Source organism: Triturus cristatus, chromosome 5_2 (genome assembly GCF_964204655.1).
Source record: "Triturus cristatus chromosome 5_2, aTriCri1.1, whole genome shotgun sequence".
Lineage (NCBI taxonomy): Eukaryota > Metazoa > Chordata > Amphibia > Caudata > Salamandridae > Triturus > Triturus cristatus.
The window spans coordinates 961,383,730-961,396,217 of NC_140588.1; the positions used below are offsets into that span (position 1 = coordinate 961,383,730).

General features: G+C 47.6%; 1 protein-coding gene across 2 annotated transcripts in view; it reads left to right on the forward strand.

Moving 5' to 3' along the window:
- ATG4A (autophagy related 4A cysteine peptidase) overlaps positions 1-12,488 on the forward strand; it is a 159,667-nt gene that overhangs the window by 45,157 nt on the left and 102,022 nt on the right. Inside the window, exon 4 of one of the 2 annotated variants that reach the window (XM_085608159.1) lies at positions 7,126-7,224. The exons of the other annotated variant lie outside the window; for it this stretch is intronic. Coding sequence (XP_085464285.1) covers positions 7,126-7,224 — 99 coding nt within the window. The remainder of the gene's footprint in view (positions 1-7,125; positions 7,225-12,488) is intronic. 2 annotated transcript variants of the gene reach the window in all.

Sequence of the window (12,488 nt, forward strand, 5' to 3'; positions counted from 1 at the left end):
TGGTTACTTGGAAGTCAGCAATAGCTTGCCGGGAGGCCCAGGGGCTGAGGATTTGAAGGCTAATTTTGCGTTGCAGTTGTTTTATTCATTGCTTCTTTTTCTTTCTGTGGCGGTTGCCGTTTTTATTTTATTTTATTTCGTTTGTGTTTTGGATTCTTTATTGGCACCCTATATGGTGTAGGCATATAGTTTTGTGGCGAGATTAGTACAACTCACTACCAGCATCCACCAATGTTACCCACCACTGGGGTTTAGTCCACTATGCTAATTATTGATGTTTAAACTCCCCTCATGTGCGAGGCGGTGGGTGCTGCATCGGCGTTGGCATCCCATGTGGCCATGCTGAACATGGTGGACTATGTCATAAGAGGTGATCTGTCATCAATTCCTTAACATCACCATTGCATGGTAAATCGCGGGCATATTTGGAAATGAACACTTGGTCAATCGTTGGGTATACCTGTTGCACTCACTTCCGGCAATATTTGATGTAAGCCCTGTACGGTCTGCCATACTAGTTAACCATGCTGTTGTACCATACCATGTACTTATTAATTTGCTCGCTACTGAATATACTGTTTATTGAAAAATGGAAAAATAACAAAATGTCAATAAAGATATTTAAAAAAAAAAAAAAAAAAATAGGGGATGAGTCTGTTGGGCAATAATTTTGCTAGGATTTTCGCCTCGACGGGTAGGAGGGATATAGGACAATAGGATTTACAATGATCCGCTGGCTTGCCCGGTTTGTGTATAACCACAATTGAGGCTGTCCTAACATCAGTTGGAAGGATGCCTAGATCAAAACTTTCGGTATACATACACAATAAGTATGGAGAGAGCTTGGAAGCCATTGGTTGAAGAGTTCAATTTGGAGTCCGTTGGGTCCCATAGCTATACCTGATCGTACGTCATGGATTGCTTTTTGAATTTCAGTCTTTGTAATATCAATCTCTAGGGAGTCTCTGTCCTGTGAGGACAGGCAAGCAACTTTTATAGTAGACAGGAGGTCCGCAGCCGTAGGGGCCTGGGACGTCTCAGCAGTAGTGTATACCGATGAGAAGTAAGAGGCGATTGTTTCGGCAATCTGCTGAGGATTAGTGAGAAGCACCCCGTCAACACCAGATATCGAGTGGACCCACCTGGAAGCCCGTTCCCTTTTTTCTGGCCAGGAGTTTACCCGTGCATTTGCCATGCTCTTAAATCTTGTGACGGGTAGCAAGATAGCGCTTCTTGGCAGCTTCCGTCAGTAGCTGCCGATAGTCCAGACGCACCATATTTAGTGTGTGCTGTGCGTCCGAGTCAGGAGCACACGCAAGGGCCTGTTCCTTGACCAGGATTTCCTCTTCCAATTCCACTACTCGTTTGGCAAGTTCCCTCCTATGCCCCACCATCAGTGATATGTCTCGGCCTTTAATGACAGTACCAAACGCCCCCCACAATACACAGGCGGAAGTGACCGACCCCACTTTTTCTGTGAAATAGTAGTCCGTGTCTTTAAGCAGTGTTTCCCTAATGTGGGGTACTTTAAGCGCCCAAGGATTGATAGAGAGGGTAGTACAGCGCCTGGTCTGCCCCAAGGTTAAAGTCGTGAGAATGGGGGAGTGGTCAGAGATTCCACGTGCAAGGCATGAAAAAACATGAATATCTTGGGCATGCGTGAACATGTGGTCAATACGGGATTGACTGTTGTGTGCCCCAGTTTGAAACGTAAATTGTATGGTGGTCGGGTTAAGCCATCTCCAGATTTCCCCCAAGCCCATGGCGGACGAAAACTCAGTCAGTTGGGATCCCCCAGGGGAGTCCCTACGGAGTGGTAGGCGATCCCTAGAGATGTCAACTGCCAAATTGAAGTCACCCCCAGCACCAGCAACCCCAATGGCAAGTCTAGTATGAGCTCTCCTAAGTCTCGCAACATGGGACGCTGTAATCCAGGGGGGACATACAATGATATGACGTTGAGAATTTGTCCCTCCCAGGTGCCAGACAGTGCTACATATCTACCCTGCGCATCCGTCCAAGTCCTGTGGCTCATGTATGGACAGCCCCTGCGGAGGAGTATTTCCTCCCCCCGCAAACCCGAGGAAAACCCTTAATGAGCGGCCAGTCGATATCCCCACCTATTCAGTGCCCCACAGGAGTTCCCGACCAAGTGTCTCTCCTGGAGTAGGACGATGTCTGGCGCCTGTCGCTTCAGGTATTGCAGTACTATTCCCCGCTTAATCTTGTCACCCAGGCCATTGACATTCCACATAAGCAGTTTAAGGACTGAGTGTGAAGCCATATGGGTGATACGCTTTGACGACAAATAGTCGGGACTCAGAGGGTAGGATCAGGGTTGTGTCATCAGGGCAACGGAAGCGGGGGAGCCTGCTGTTCAGCAATAAGATGGATCGGGGTCCAGTCGCTTCAACGAGTGGACAGGTGTACTGATCTCTAAGTATCCCCAGCGCTCTCCATTGTAATACCACTGTATTCTGGCAGTGAGCATAGTATGTCACAGACAAAGGGAATAGGTGCATAAGACGATTGGACCCATTGATGACAGGGAAAACAAATAATAGCATTGCACAAGTACAGTAAACAAAACACCAAAGGCAACAAAACCCCTCCTCCCCCCAGAACTCAACACCCACCCCCCACCCTGCCTCCCTGCACAACGGGTACAAAACCACCCGCCTCCCCCAACTTGCAGAGTGCCTGTCGCCCTCCCTCAACAGTGTCGGGAACGTGAACAACCCCACTCCCTGGGGCAACGATTCATAAGGACAGGAACAGCCCCGGCCAATAATCCCATAACATGGTATATAAACACAGCAAATAAATTGTTGCAGTAGTCAAGAGATAGCATTATCTCGCACACTGAAAAACAAGAACAAGACGGAATTGGTACAGCATGAACCCTGGTCTATTGGAACCCATGCAAAAGGTGAGGCACCCGAAGCCGCTACCAGATGCATGCTCAGGAAGTCATACGACTCAGTGGGCAGTCACTCATACTTGCCGATCTTCAACCTTCATCCCTTCGGGCTCTGTGCCACCAAGTCAGTGTCGGGTGAGGACCCCTGCCGCTGGTGTCGGTTGCTAGCATTACCGGTGTCGCCCACAGGTTTGTGGGGATGCTTACCAACAGTTCGACAACCATTGAAGCAGTCCCAAGCATCCTCCGGCCTTGTGAAGAACCACAGTTTACCCTCTGACTCGACCCGTAGCTTTGCCAGAAACAACATGGCATATTTAATTTCTTGGCCCCCTTAGCGCACGCTTCACGTCCAGGAAGCTACGCCGCTGTTTCTGAACCCTCAGACTGAAGTCAGGGAAAAGATTGACTTTGCTGTTGTCTATAGTCAACGGAGGAGCCGCCCTCGCCGTCTGGAGAATGGCATCTGTATCTCGAAAATTAAAAACTCTGGCGAGGAGAGGTCGGGGAGGCGCTCCAGGCTTCGGTCTGCCCCCAGGTACACGATGCGCTCGTTCAATTGAAAAGCATTTGGAGAGGCCCCCTCGGCTGAAGCTGTTGGAGAATCAATTCTTTGACAAAGAGGTCGGCAGCCTGACTCTCTGCCCGTTCCGGTACCCCTAAAATTCGTATGTTATTGCATCTCTTGCGGCCTTCGTAGTCGTCCAGCTGTAGTGCAAGTGCCTCCTGTGTAGTTCAGCACTGCTACCTAAGCTCAGGTACTGGCTTGTGGACAAGGCCGCAGCCGCTGCGTGGAGTAGAGCACGCCCCCCAAGGATCATCATAGCACTCCCAGAGTCGACATGATCGCCAAACCACTCGGGACGCAATTTCTCTGCGGTGGCGCCGGGCCCTCAAATCGTTCTCAGCACCAGGGCAGTCAAGGGAGCGCAAGCTCAGGTCAGGGACCAACCCTGCAGTCCTAGGCGCAGCGTCTGTTCATAGGGGGGCCTCGCGTCGCACACTCCACGTCCATTGTACCGTTTCTGGGCCGAAGTACACCCGGGGCCACACTGCCGAACTCACAGCTAACACGATACACCACCGCACCCTCCGGGAGGCCCAAGGAGAACAAAGGGCCGGGCTTGGACAGCTACTCACTCGGCCCCCAGGCAGTCCAGCCGGTAGCAAGAAGGCGAGATGTGGGGCGGCGCACTCACAGCCAGCACCATCAACACCGAGCTCCCAGCTCGGCTCCCCTACCTCAGGCGCCGTCCCCTCCACCAGTAGGCCGCAGCCGCGGCGTTTATTAGTGCCCTCGTCTGGAGGGTCCAGCGGGGCGCTCCCAGTGCCGCCGGAGTCGCCGAGGAACAGTTTGTGCGCCCCACCCGGCTAACGTATATGGTGCAGTATGCAGCACAGACCCAATCGCAGGCTGATCTGGCCCCTCGCCAGCCAGGGGCTCACAGCATTCGGGCGTGCAGGCCGCAAGCTTCCCGCAGGAAGCAGCCATGCACGCGACCCAAGAGAAATCCGGCTGCCACACAGGAAAGCAGGTGTGGGGGCGGCCCATTCACTGCCAGCACTGCCGATGCAGACAGTTCAGCACTGCTACCTAAGCTCAGGTACTGGCTTGTGGACAAGGCCGCAGCCGCTGCGTGGAGTAGAGCACGCCCCCCAAGGATCATCAGAGATCTCCCAGAGTCAACATGATCGCCAAACCACTCGGGACGCGATTTCTCTGCGGGGGCGCCGCCGATCGAGGTCGCCCCTCGTCCAGGTGCAGGGCACAACGTCAGGACCAGATAGGCTCATCCACTGGCATGTCAGGCTGGGCACAATGTTGTATGTCGGATTGATCCGGAGTGGCGCAGCGGAGCTCTGTTACCGTGCAGCCATTCCCTTCGGCAGCTGGCCACGCCCCCCGGAAAGGACATTTTGGCTATTCAGTCCTGTGGAACCATTTGATGTAAGTCATTCCACAGACACACCACTGAGGAAGTTACTGCTTTAATATCTATTCTGAAGGCGAAGAATCTGCTGACTTTAGTATCCATCACAAGAACAAGTTACTTATCTTGGTAAAGCTGTTTCTGGGAATGCTCTGTCTAACCGCACACTCTTATCACCCACCGGGTTATGTGGAATGGACTATTTCCCATATAGAAAGGTCCCAAATTAGAGATCTGCAAACTGGCACAAGCAGTTGGTTTTTGGGTTCTGCATCCAAAGGTACAGATGGTTTCTTGAAAGAAACTAACATTAGCGCGCTTGGGTGTCATCAGTATGCCGCTTTAGCTGTCACTTCTGGGGCGAAGCAGAGTTGATGCGGAGCTGCACAACACCACCTACTGGCACACATGTTATACTGAAAAATCTTCCTGATCTAGATTAGCGCCTGGGGATATTTTAAAGGAGAGGAATCAGCAATTAGATGGAATGAACACCAGAAAGAGCAATCCCGTAAGTAAGATTTATCTCTGTGACTTTGTTCTCTGAAGTCAGTAGTTCTTAACATTAGCTAAATCCTCTCAAAAGGATTATAAAAATGGGCATGGGATACAGACCCTGGGACTCTGGACTCCTATCTGCTCCTTGGTTGCCAGAGGAGATGCGATAAAGAGTGCTATCTCTAAAAATAGGCCAGAATTAAATTTGAAAAATGTAAGTCCTCTTAGGAGTCATGACTGGGTCACACATACGCAGTAATCTCCTTATAACAGTGTGTATGTGTTTGCATAATATTGACTTGCGCCTCTTGTTTCCTTGCCCCCATCTGACACCCCCCCTTCAATGCCTTCCGCTCTAGTAACGTGATGATACATGATAACGCACTGCTGCACTGTATTGTTCTGTACTGTATTTGAAAAATGAATAATAATATATATATAACAAGCATTGGCATAGCCAATAGGTCTCGCTTTTGGGACCTTATAAGTGTTTAGCCATGCAACAGTTGCATAACTAAATACTTATAAGGTCCCAAAAGCGAGACCTATTGGCTATGCCAATGCTTGTTTCTGTTTATTACTGCTCTGTAGTAATGGCGGCGCATGGGTGCCACCATTACTACATAGAAGTAATAAACTGGAAAAAAAAAAATGGCTCACGGAGAACATCAAAGCGGCCGCAAAAGTGAAAGTGATAGCAATCAAACATCAAAGCGGCCGTGCGGCCGCGAAAGTGAGGTGCCCGCGCACATGCACTGTAGCTCTAGGCTACAGTGGTAGCACTTTTTTGAGCCCTCACAAAAAGTCTCGCCAGACCAGCGCATGCGCTGGGTCAGGCGAGACCTAAAAAGGATCAAAGTGGTCCCTTTGCTTTTTAACGGGAGTGATTTTGTAAGATATTTGTTCGTGCTTGCTCATCAGTGCAGCCTCACCACTCATTGACTGATTGTAAACATGGTGGCCATATTGGAACAGTCTGTTACATTCTCTATTACTGTTTTACCGTCAGGACTGTTATTATGTGATCTTAATGGTGAACGCTCAAGAACAGTTTTTGATCACTGCTAATCTCATTTTTGAGGACCGCCTCTTACCCCCTCTATCTCCCCAAGAGTCCGCAGTTTCCTTTGTTCAGCATTCATACTACCAGAACTAGGACCACTGATTTGAGAACAGAGTTCAGGATGCAAAAGTTCATGTTATTGTGTAGGATTAGCTGGTATTGTGCCCCTTCAGTCATGTTCTTTGCAAGTAGTTAAATGTGAAGCTCGTAATTCAGTAGTACACCCAGTATATTCGTAATAAAATAGTTTCGGGATTTTAGACTGAAATTAAAGGAACTGCTGATTCTGCTCTGCTAGTCTTTATATATATATAACAGTTTATAGGAAATATAACAGCTTCCATCACTGAAGTGTTACACTTTCGTCATGAATATTCTGACGTGTATACAGAGTTGACGACGAAAAGACGTGCCCACAATAATAACTGAACTCCACAGAATGTTTTGCTAAAATAATATATAATATATATTATAGCAAACAATTCTGTGGAGTTCAGTTATTATTGTGGGCACGTCTTTTCGTCTACTCTGTATACACTTCAGAATATTCATGAAGAAAGTGTAACACTTCAGTGATGGAAGCTGTTATATTTCCTATAAGCTGTTATCTGCCATTCCGAAGGCATGCTGTGCTATAGGTAGGGATACCCTTATGTTTGCTCAGTGAATTAGATTTCAACTCTGCATTGCTTGCTGGTCATTGTACCCTGTAGGAGGAACAGGCCCTTCATCAGACACCGGCTGGGGCTGCATGCTGCGATGTGGGCAGATGATGCTGGCACAGGCTCTGATCTGCAGGCATTTAGGTAGAGGTAAGTGAAACTTTATTGATGTAAGAAGAACAGGTGACCTGTGCTACAGGATCAACTATAGCATCTGTGATGAAATCTGTAAGAAATTGGATTATTATTTCAAGTTGGTAGCTATGCACCTCAACGAATAAGCACTACTCTTGTCAGGGTAAACCATCAAAGTCACTAAATTAACTAAGTCAAGCCCCTGGTATCTATGGCACAAAGCAGAAAGGCTTAATTTTGGACACTGTGTAAAGTATTTATACAGTTCCAAAACAGTAATAAAGTCAAAATGCTAAGCAATAAATATCTCAAAGCGATTTAGAAAAGTAGAGTAAAATGTAATAAACATAATTACACCAAAATGACAAAAAATCTAATAAGAGAAACCAAACCTATGTTTTAAAAAAAAGTTTTAAGTAAGAATAGAGCCAAGAAACATAAAAGTGCCATTGATAGTCAGTGGTCACAGTAGACCAGAACCGAGCTCAATTTGACACTGACTGCGATGGAGCACAGGTCAGATACACCAACTAGGTTTGTGCAGGGTCAGTTACCTTTTGACTTTAGTCCTTTAAGTCCTAATCAACTACAGGAGTACACTTCTAAACCCCTCAGGACCTCAGAGCCCTACAGACTCATGACAGATTAGGCAGAGGCCAAAAAGCAGTGTCCAGTTGAGTCCCAGTTGCCGCGGGTCATTTGGGTATTTGCAAGAAGAGGTCTTTTGTAGCTTGTTGTATCCCTTTTTCTTTAACTTGGGGTCAGCCTTATTACCCTTCGAGTCCACTTCTTTGTTCTGGGTACAAGAGAGAGATGGTCCAGTCCTTCAGGACTCTTTTCAAGTCAGAGACAGCAGGTTCAGTCCTCTTCTGATCTTCCTCTGGTGCAGGAGTGTTCTGAAGTGGGTGCTTAAAGATGCCACATTAATGCCTGGCATAGCTAGTAGGTAGTAATGACTTTTACCCCATTGGGGTAAAGGTTCCAGACTCCAATCCTAAATACTTTTATCATTTTCAAGATGACAAAAGTCTTAGGCCACATTAAACTTAGGATCTGAGGGCTGGGGGTGTATGTGGAGAAGGTACTATGCAAATCCTATTGCCCTCCAACACCTAATATCAAATTCTAGTTTGAGGTGACCATGATACCCCAAACAAACCCAGAGACACACGTCTCGTAGAACAAAGTAGGGTTTTCTAGCAACTATACAGTGGATATACAAAAATTGTTTTGCATCCTGGTTCCCTTCCTTTCAAGTGTTCTCCCATTGTAATATTTAAATATTCTGAGTCAGAAGTCTGGTAGATAAACTAGGTCATTCAGCACCGAGACAGTGGATACCCAATAAGTGTTTGTTCACTCCCAGTGCTTTATGTAAACTCAGAAGACCTGTCAAGCACAATGTCTGGCTTTAGGATTTAGTAGGATTTCACAGTGTAATCCAAAGGGATGACACAGCCCCACCCTGCTTATGCCATCAGGTTCAGAGTAGTGATCTCTGCCCATTCAAGTCAGATTATTGTTTGCTCCTAAGAGGCACTTCACACCTTTTTCCCACCTATTCAAATGCTAATTACTGCCTGTCAGAAATGAGAGAGCAAATGCAAATTTAGTTCTCAGGAACGTTAGGCATGATAAAGGTAACTTTCCAAAAGTTACTTTTTCCTAAATATTTATTTAAAATCTGACCACTATTGAATTAGATTTTTGGTAACTTTTAAAAATAGTTAATTATTTTCCTAGATAGTCCCATCCAGAGATTCAGTATTAGTAATCTTAATCTGTGTTCTGCTTTTCTATGTACAATATCCAGGCCTGCTGCAGTGAAAAAAGAGCTTTTGTGTGTTAGTCACTGTATGGACATGCTAAAATTAACTGTCCATTTGCCCTACGTTTAAATACCACACAACCTGCCTAGTGCTAGACAAGGTCTACATAGGGATGACTTAATATTTAAAATGGAGCTTTTGACCTTTCAAAAGTGTTTATTTGGACAGGTTGAATTGTAGTGTTTAAACTGCCACCGTCAGGCTACAGTCGTAGGCCTGAAGACATGTTTTACACTGCAGTCCACTAGTGATATTTAACTTACAGGCCCTTAGAACATTTTGTGGCATATACCAGGGACTTATAAATATACCAATTAGGAATATGCCAATTTAAGCATGTCTAAAGGTGGGGGAGAACACACACTGTACCTCTACTTTGCAGGGTTAAAGTGAACAGAGGTCCAGCAAAAGGTGAAAATACTATAGAAATTCTTTCGTACATTACACATATTCACAGTTTCAATCTGTGGGAGAGAAAACAGATAAAACAGGAAGGCGGGTGTTTCCCATCATGTTAGTGACCCTAGATTGGCTGCTCTTCTGCCATAATTTCTGACAGAGTAGCCATTGTAACATGGCTGGCCTGACCACAGAGACATGAAGTGAGGACTCTGTAACCATATCAGCAAAAACAGGGTGCTTCAACTACTGGAGGGGCAGATGGACGATCTGTTCAAGTAAATGCTCTGTGACCACTTTCATATATACATGTATATCAGGATGTTAGCTTCCAGATGAATGTCTTCATTTTTGCCTCTGTAACTATGCACCATGGACTTGCTTCATGTTTTTTTTAATATATATGCAGTGATATCTGTATGCAGGGAGTGGCTTCCCCTCCTTGACTTCCATCTTCCTCTTGTACCCAGCACCAGCCCCAGAACCCAGCACATGCTTCTAGTGGTTTCAGAACCCACAACATACGGCCCTCTGGCTTGTATTCACAGCATATTTTATAATCTGTCCAGGGGATGTTGGCCTTTGCAGCGTGCTTGCTTGACATCTGAGTAAAATTCATTATGATTCCATTCTCTAAAGCTTATTTTGCGGTTATGTGTTCCCTTTGGTTACAGCCAGTAGTGCTAGATCACAGTTAACAGTTGCTTCATATGTAATTACTGTTCCTTCCGATCTGTAGGGAATCCACAGGCCGGAAAATAATGCACTTTTACCAATGTTATTTATCAGTGGTTGGTTATAAGCAACTATTTATTGCTTAAGTATATAAGAACCACAAATCACGTAACATATTATTTGTTGTGCACTGTTGTGCTCTTTTGGTTGTACCTCACAGATTTAAGGTTTCCTTAGGCAAGATCCTTCTAGTTTTTCAATGAATTTTTTTTTTTGCTGTGTATGTATATATCTCTTTGAAGAAGTGCTTCCTCAGTACCCTGTATTTGGAATGCCACTGTAGCCCATTGAAAATATGTAATATGGAGGCCTTTTTGCCCATTGTTTCCTCTGCTACCCTCCCCGGGAACCTTTCTCTGATTTATTGCACCTTTGTTTGCATTACTCTGATATATCTGATAGAAACTTCAGCTGCAGATTGCTTACCTTTGAATTTCCCAGGCCTTCAGGCTGGATCCGGAAACTTTTGCTGTGCAATATTCCTTGCGTGCGAAGTCGGGTGGCTCCATTCGGCTCCGCAGGACGTCAGCGACGTCGGTAGCGTCGGTTATGACGTTGCAGTGCCTATAAAAGCGCCTCCCAGGTGCGCGGACATCAGTTCTTTTCTACCGCGCCAGTTAAGTGTCGATCTGGGAAGAGCTACCCCTCTGCCGCTTTTTGGCAGGCGTTTTCTCGACTTTTGTCGAAGGTTTTTGACATATGACTTCATGTGCGAGGGATGTCCGGTAGAAAGACAGGTTTTAAACCTTGCAGGACTTGTTCCCGCATGATGTCGGTCACTGATCCCCACCGCGTATGACTGTGGTGCCTTAACGCAAGCACGATTCTAAGTCGTGTTCAGACAATCGTGCGATGGCCCCGAAGACCTTGAGGGAGCGAGCGATGAAGTTGACCCCGTCAAGCTAGACTGAGGAGGTCACGGTCCCGTTCAAGGAAGAGGAGGTCGCAGGACCGCTCACGGAGCCCTAAGTCCTCTTCCTCCCATTCGAGGTCATCTGGACACTCGGAGAAGAGGCACAAGAAGAATAAGAAGTCCAAGCGGACTTTGTCTTCACCTCAGTTGGCGTCCGTCATCGAGAAAGGTAAGGAGCACCGACGCTCTAGGCGTGGTTCAGCGGAGCTGGAGCCAGAGTCGACTCCGTGTCTCCCCCCCCCCTTTCCGGGAGCCGGAGCGACTCCCGCTAAAAAAAAAGAGTTTTACGAGGCCATGCTCTGAGTATTTGAGCGGAACGACCCTGCTGGTGAGCCCTCGGGCCCCGTGGGTTTGGATGGGGCCCCATTGGGTTCGACGCCGACAGCTCCGGCCACGGCGCCGGTAGGGCCTCAGGGATCTGATCCCTGATCCGGGTCAGGGCTGGTCGTGCCAACGCAACCTTCCCCAGCGTCGAATTCGTAGTCGTTACCTGTGACGTCACCAATGACCGGCGGCGGCGCAAGCCCCCATCCTCATCGACATGGAGCAGGAGCGGCGTCGAGCGATGTCGATTCCCACTTTGACAGAACCCAGGGGTTCTATGATGTTGCCTGAGCACTTTGTGGGTGTGCTGGGCTCAGGAGAGGAATGGGAGGAGTCTGGAGACCCTCTAGAGAACCAGGATGTCTCTGAGGAGACAATGGACTGGTATGGGGAACTTGGGGAAGCCAAGGGTCTGGCAGACATGGCTTCCCCAGACACTGGCATGCTCTCTCTGCCTATAGTGGCTACGGAGGCGGGGGGGTCCTATGCCATGGTGGTTAAGAGGGCAGCCAAGGTCCTTGGACTGGAGCTGCCCTCAGTGCAGGTCAGGACTAATCTCCTGACCAAAGTTCTTCAACCTGGGGCTTCCACCTCTGAACCCCTATTGCCCTTCAATGAGGTACTGTAAGAAAGTGCCCTCTTTCTGCATGGTTGCCCCCACTTTTTGCAGAATTGCTGATGTGCTTTGACTGAGTGTGCCCTGGGCTCCTGCTAATCAGGTACCCAGGGCCTATGTTCTTTCCCTAAAACTGCATTGAAGCCTAAACCCAATTTGCATCTCTGGCCACAGGGCAGCCCCTGATAAATGGTACTCCAGGTACCCAGGGCACTGTGACCAGAGAAGGCCTCTAAGGGCTGCAGCACTTATTGTGCCACCCTTAGGGGTCCTATACCATTACACTCACACACTGCCTTGCAGGCTGCGTGTTTTGGTGCAGGACAAAGTGAAGAGTCGACATGGCACACATCTCTGTGTGTCATGCCTACAACCCACTGCCCTGGCATAGGTCAGTCACCCCTCTAGCAGGGTGCACTATACCAGTGGTGAGTGTACAGGTTCATGAGCCCTGTACCCCTAC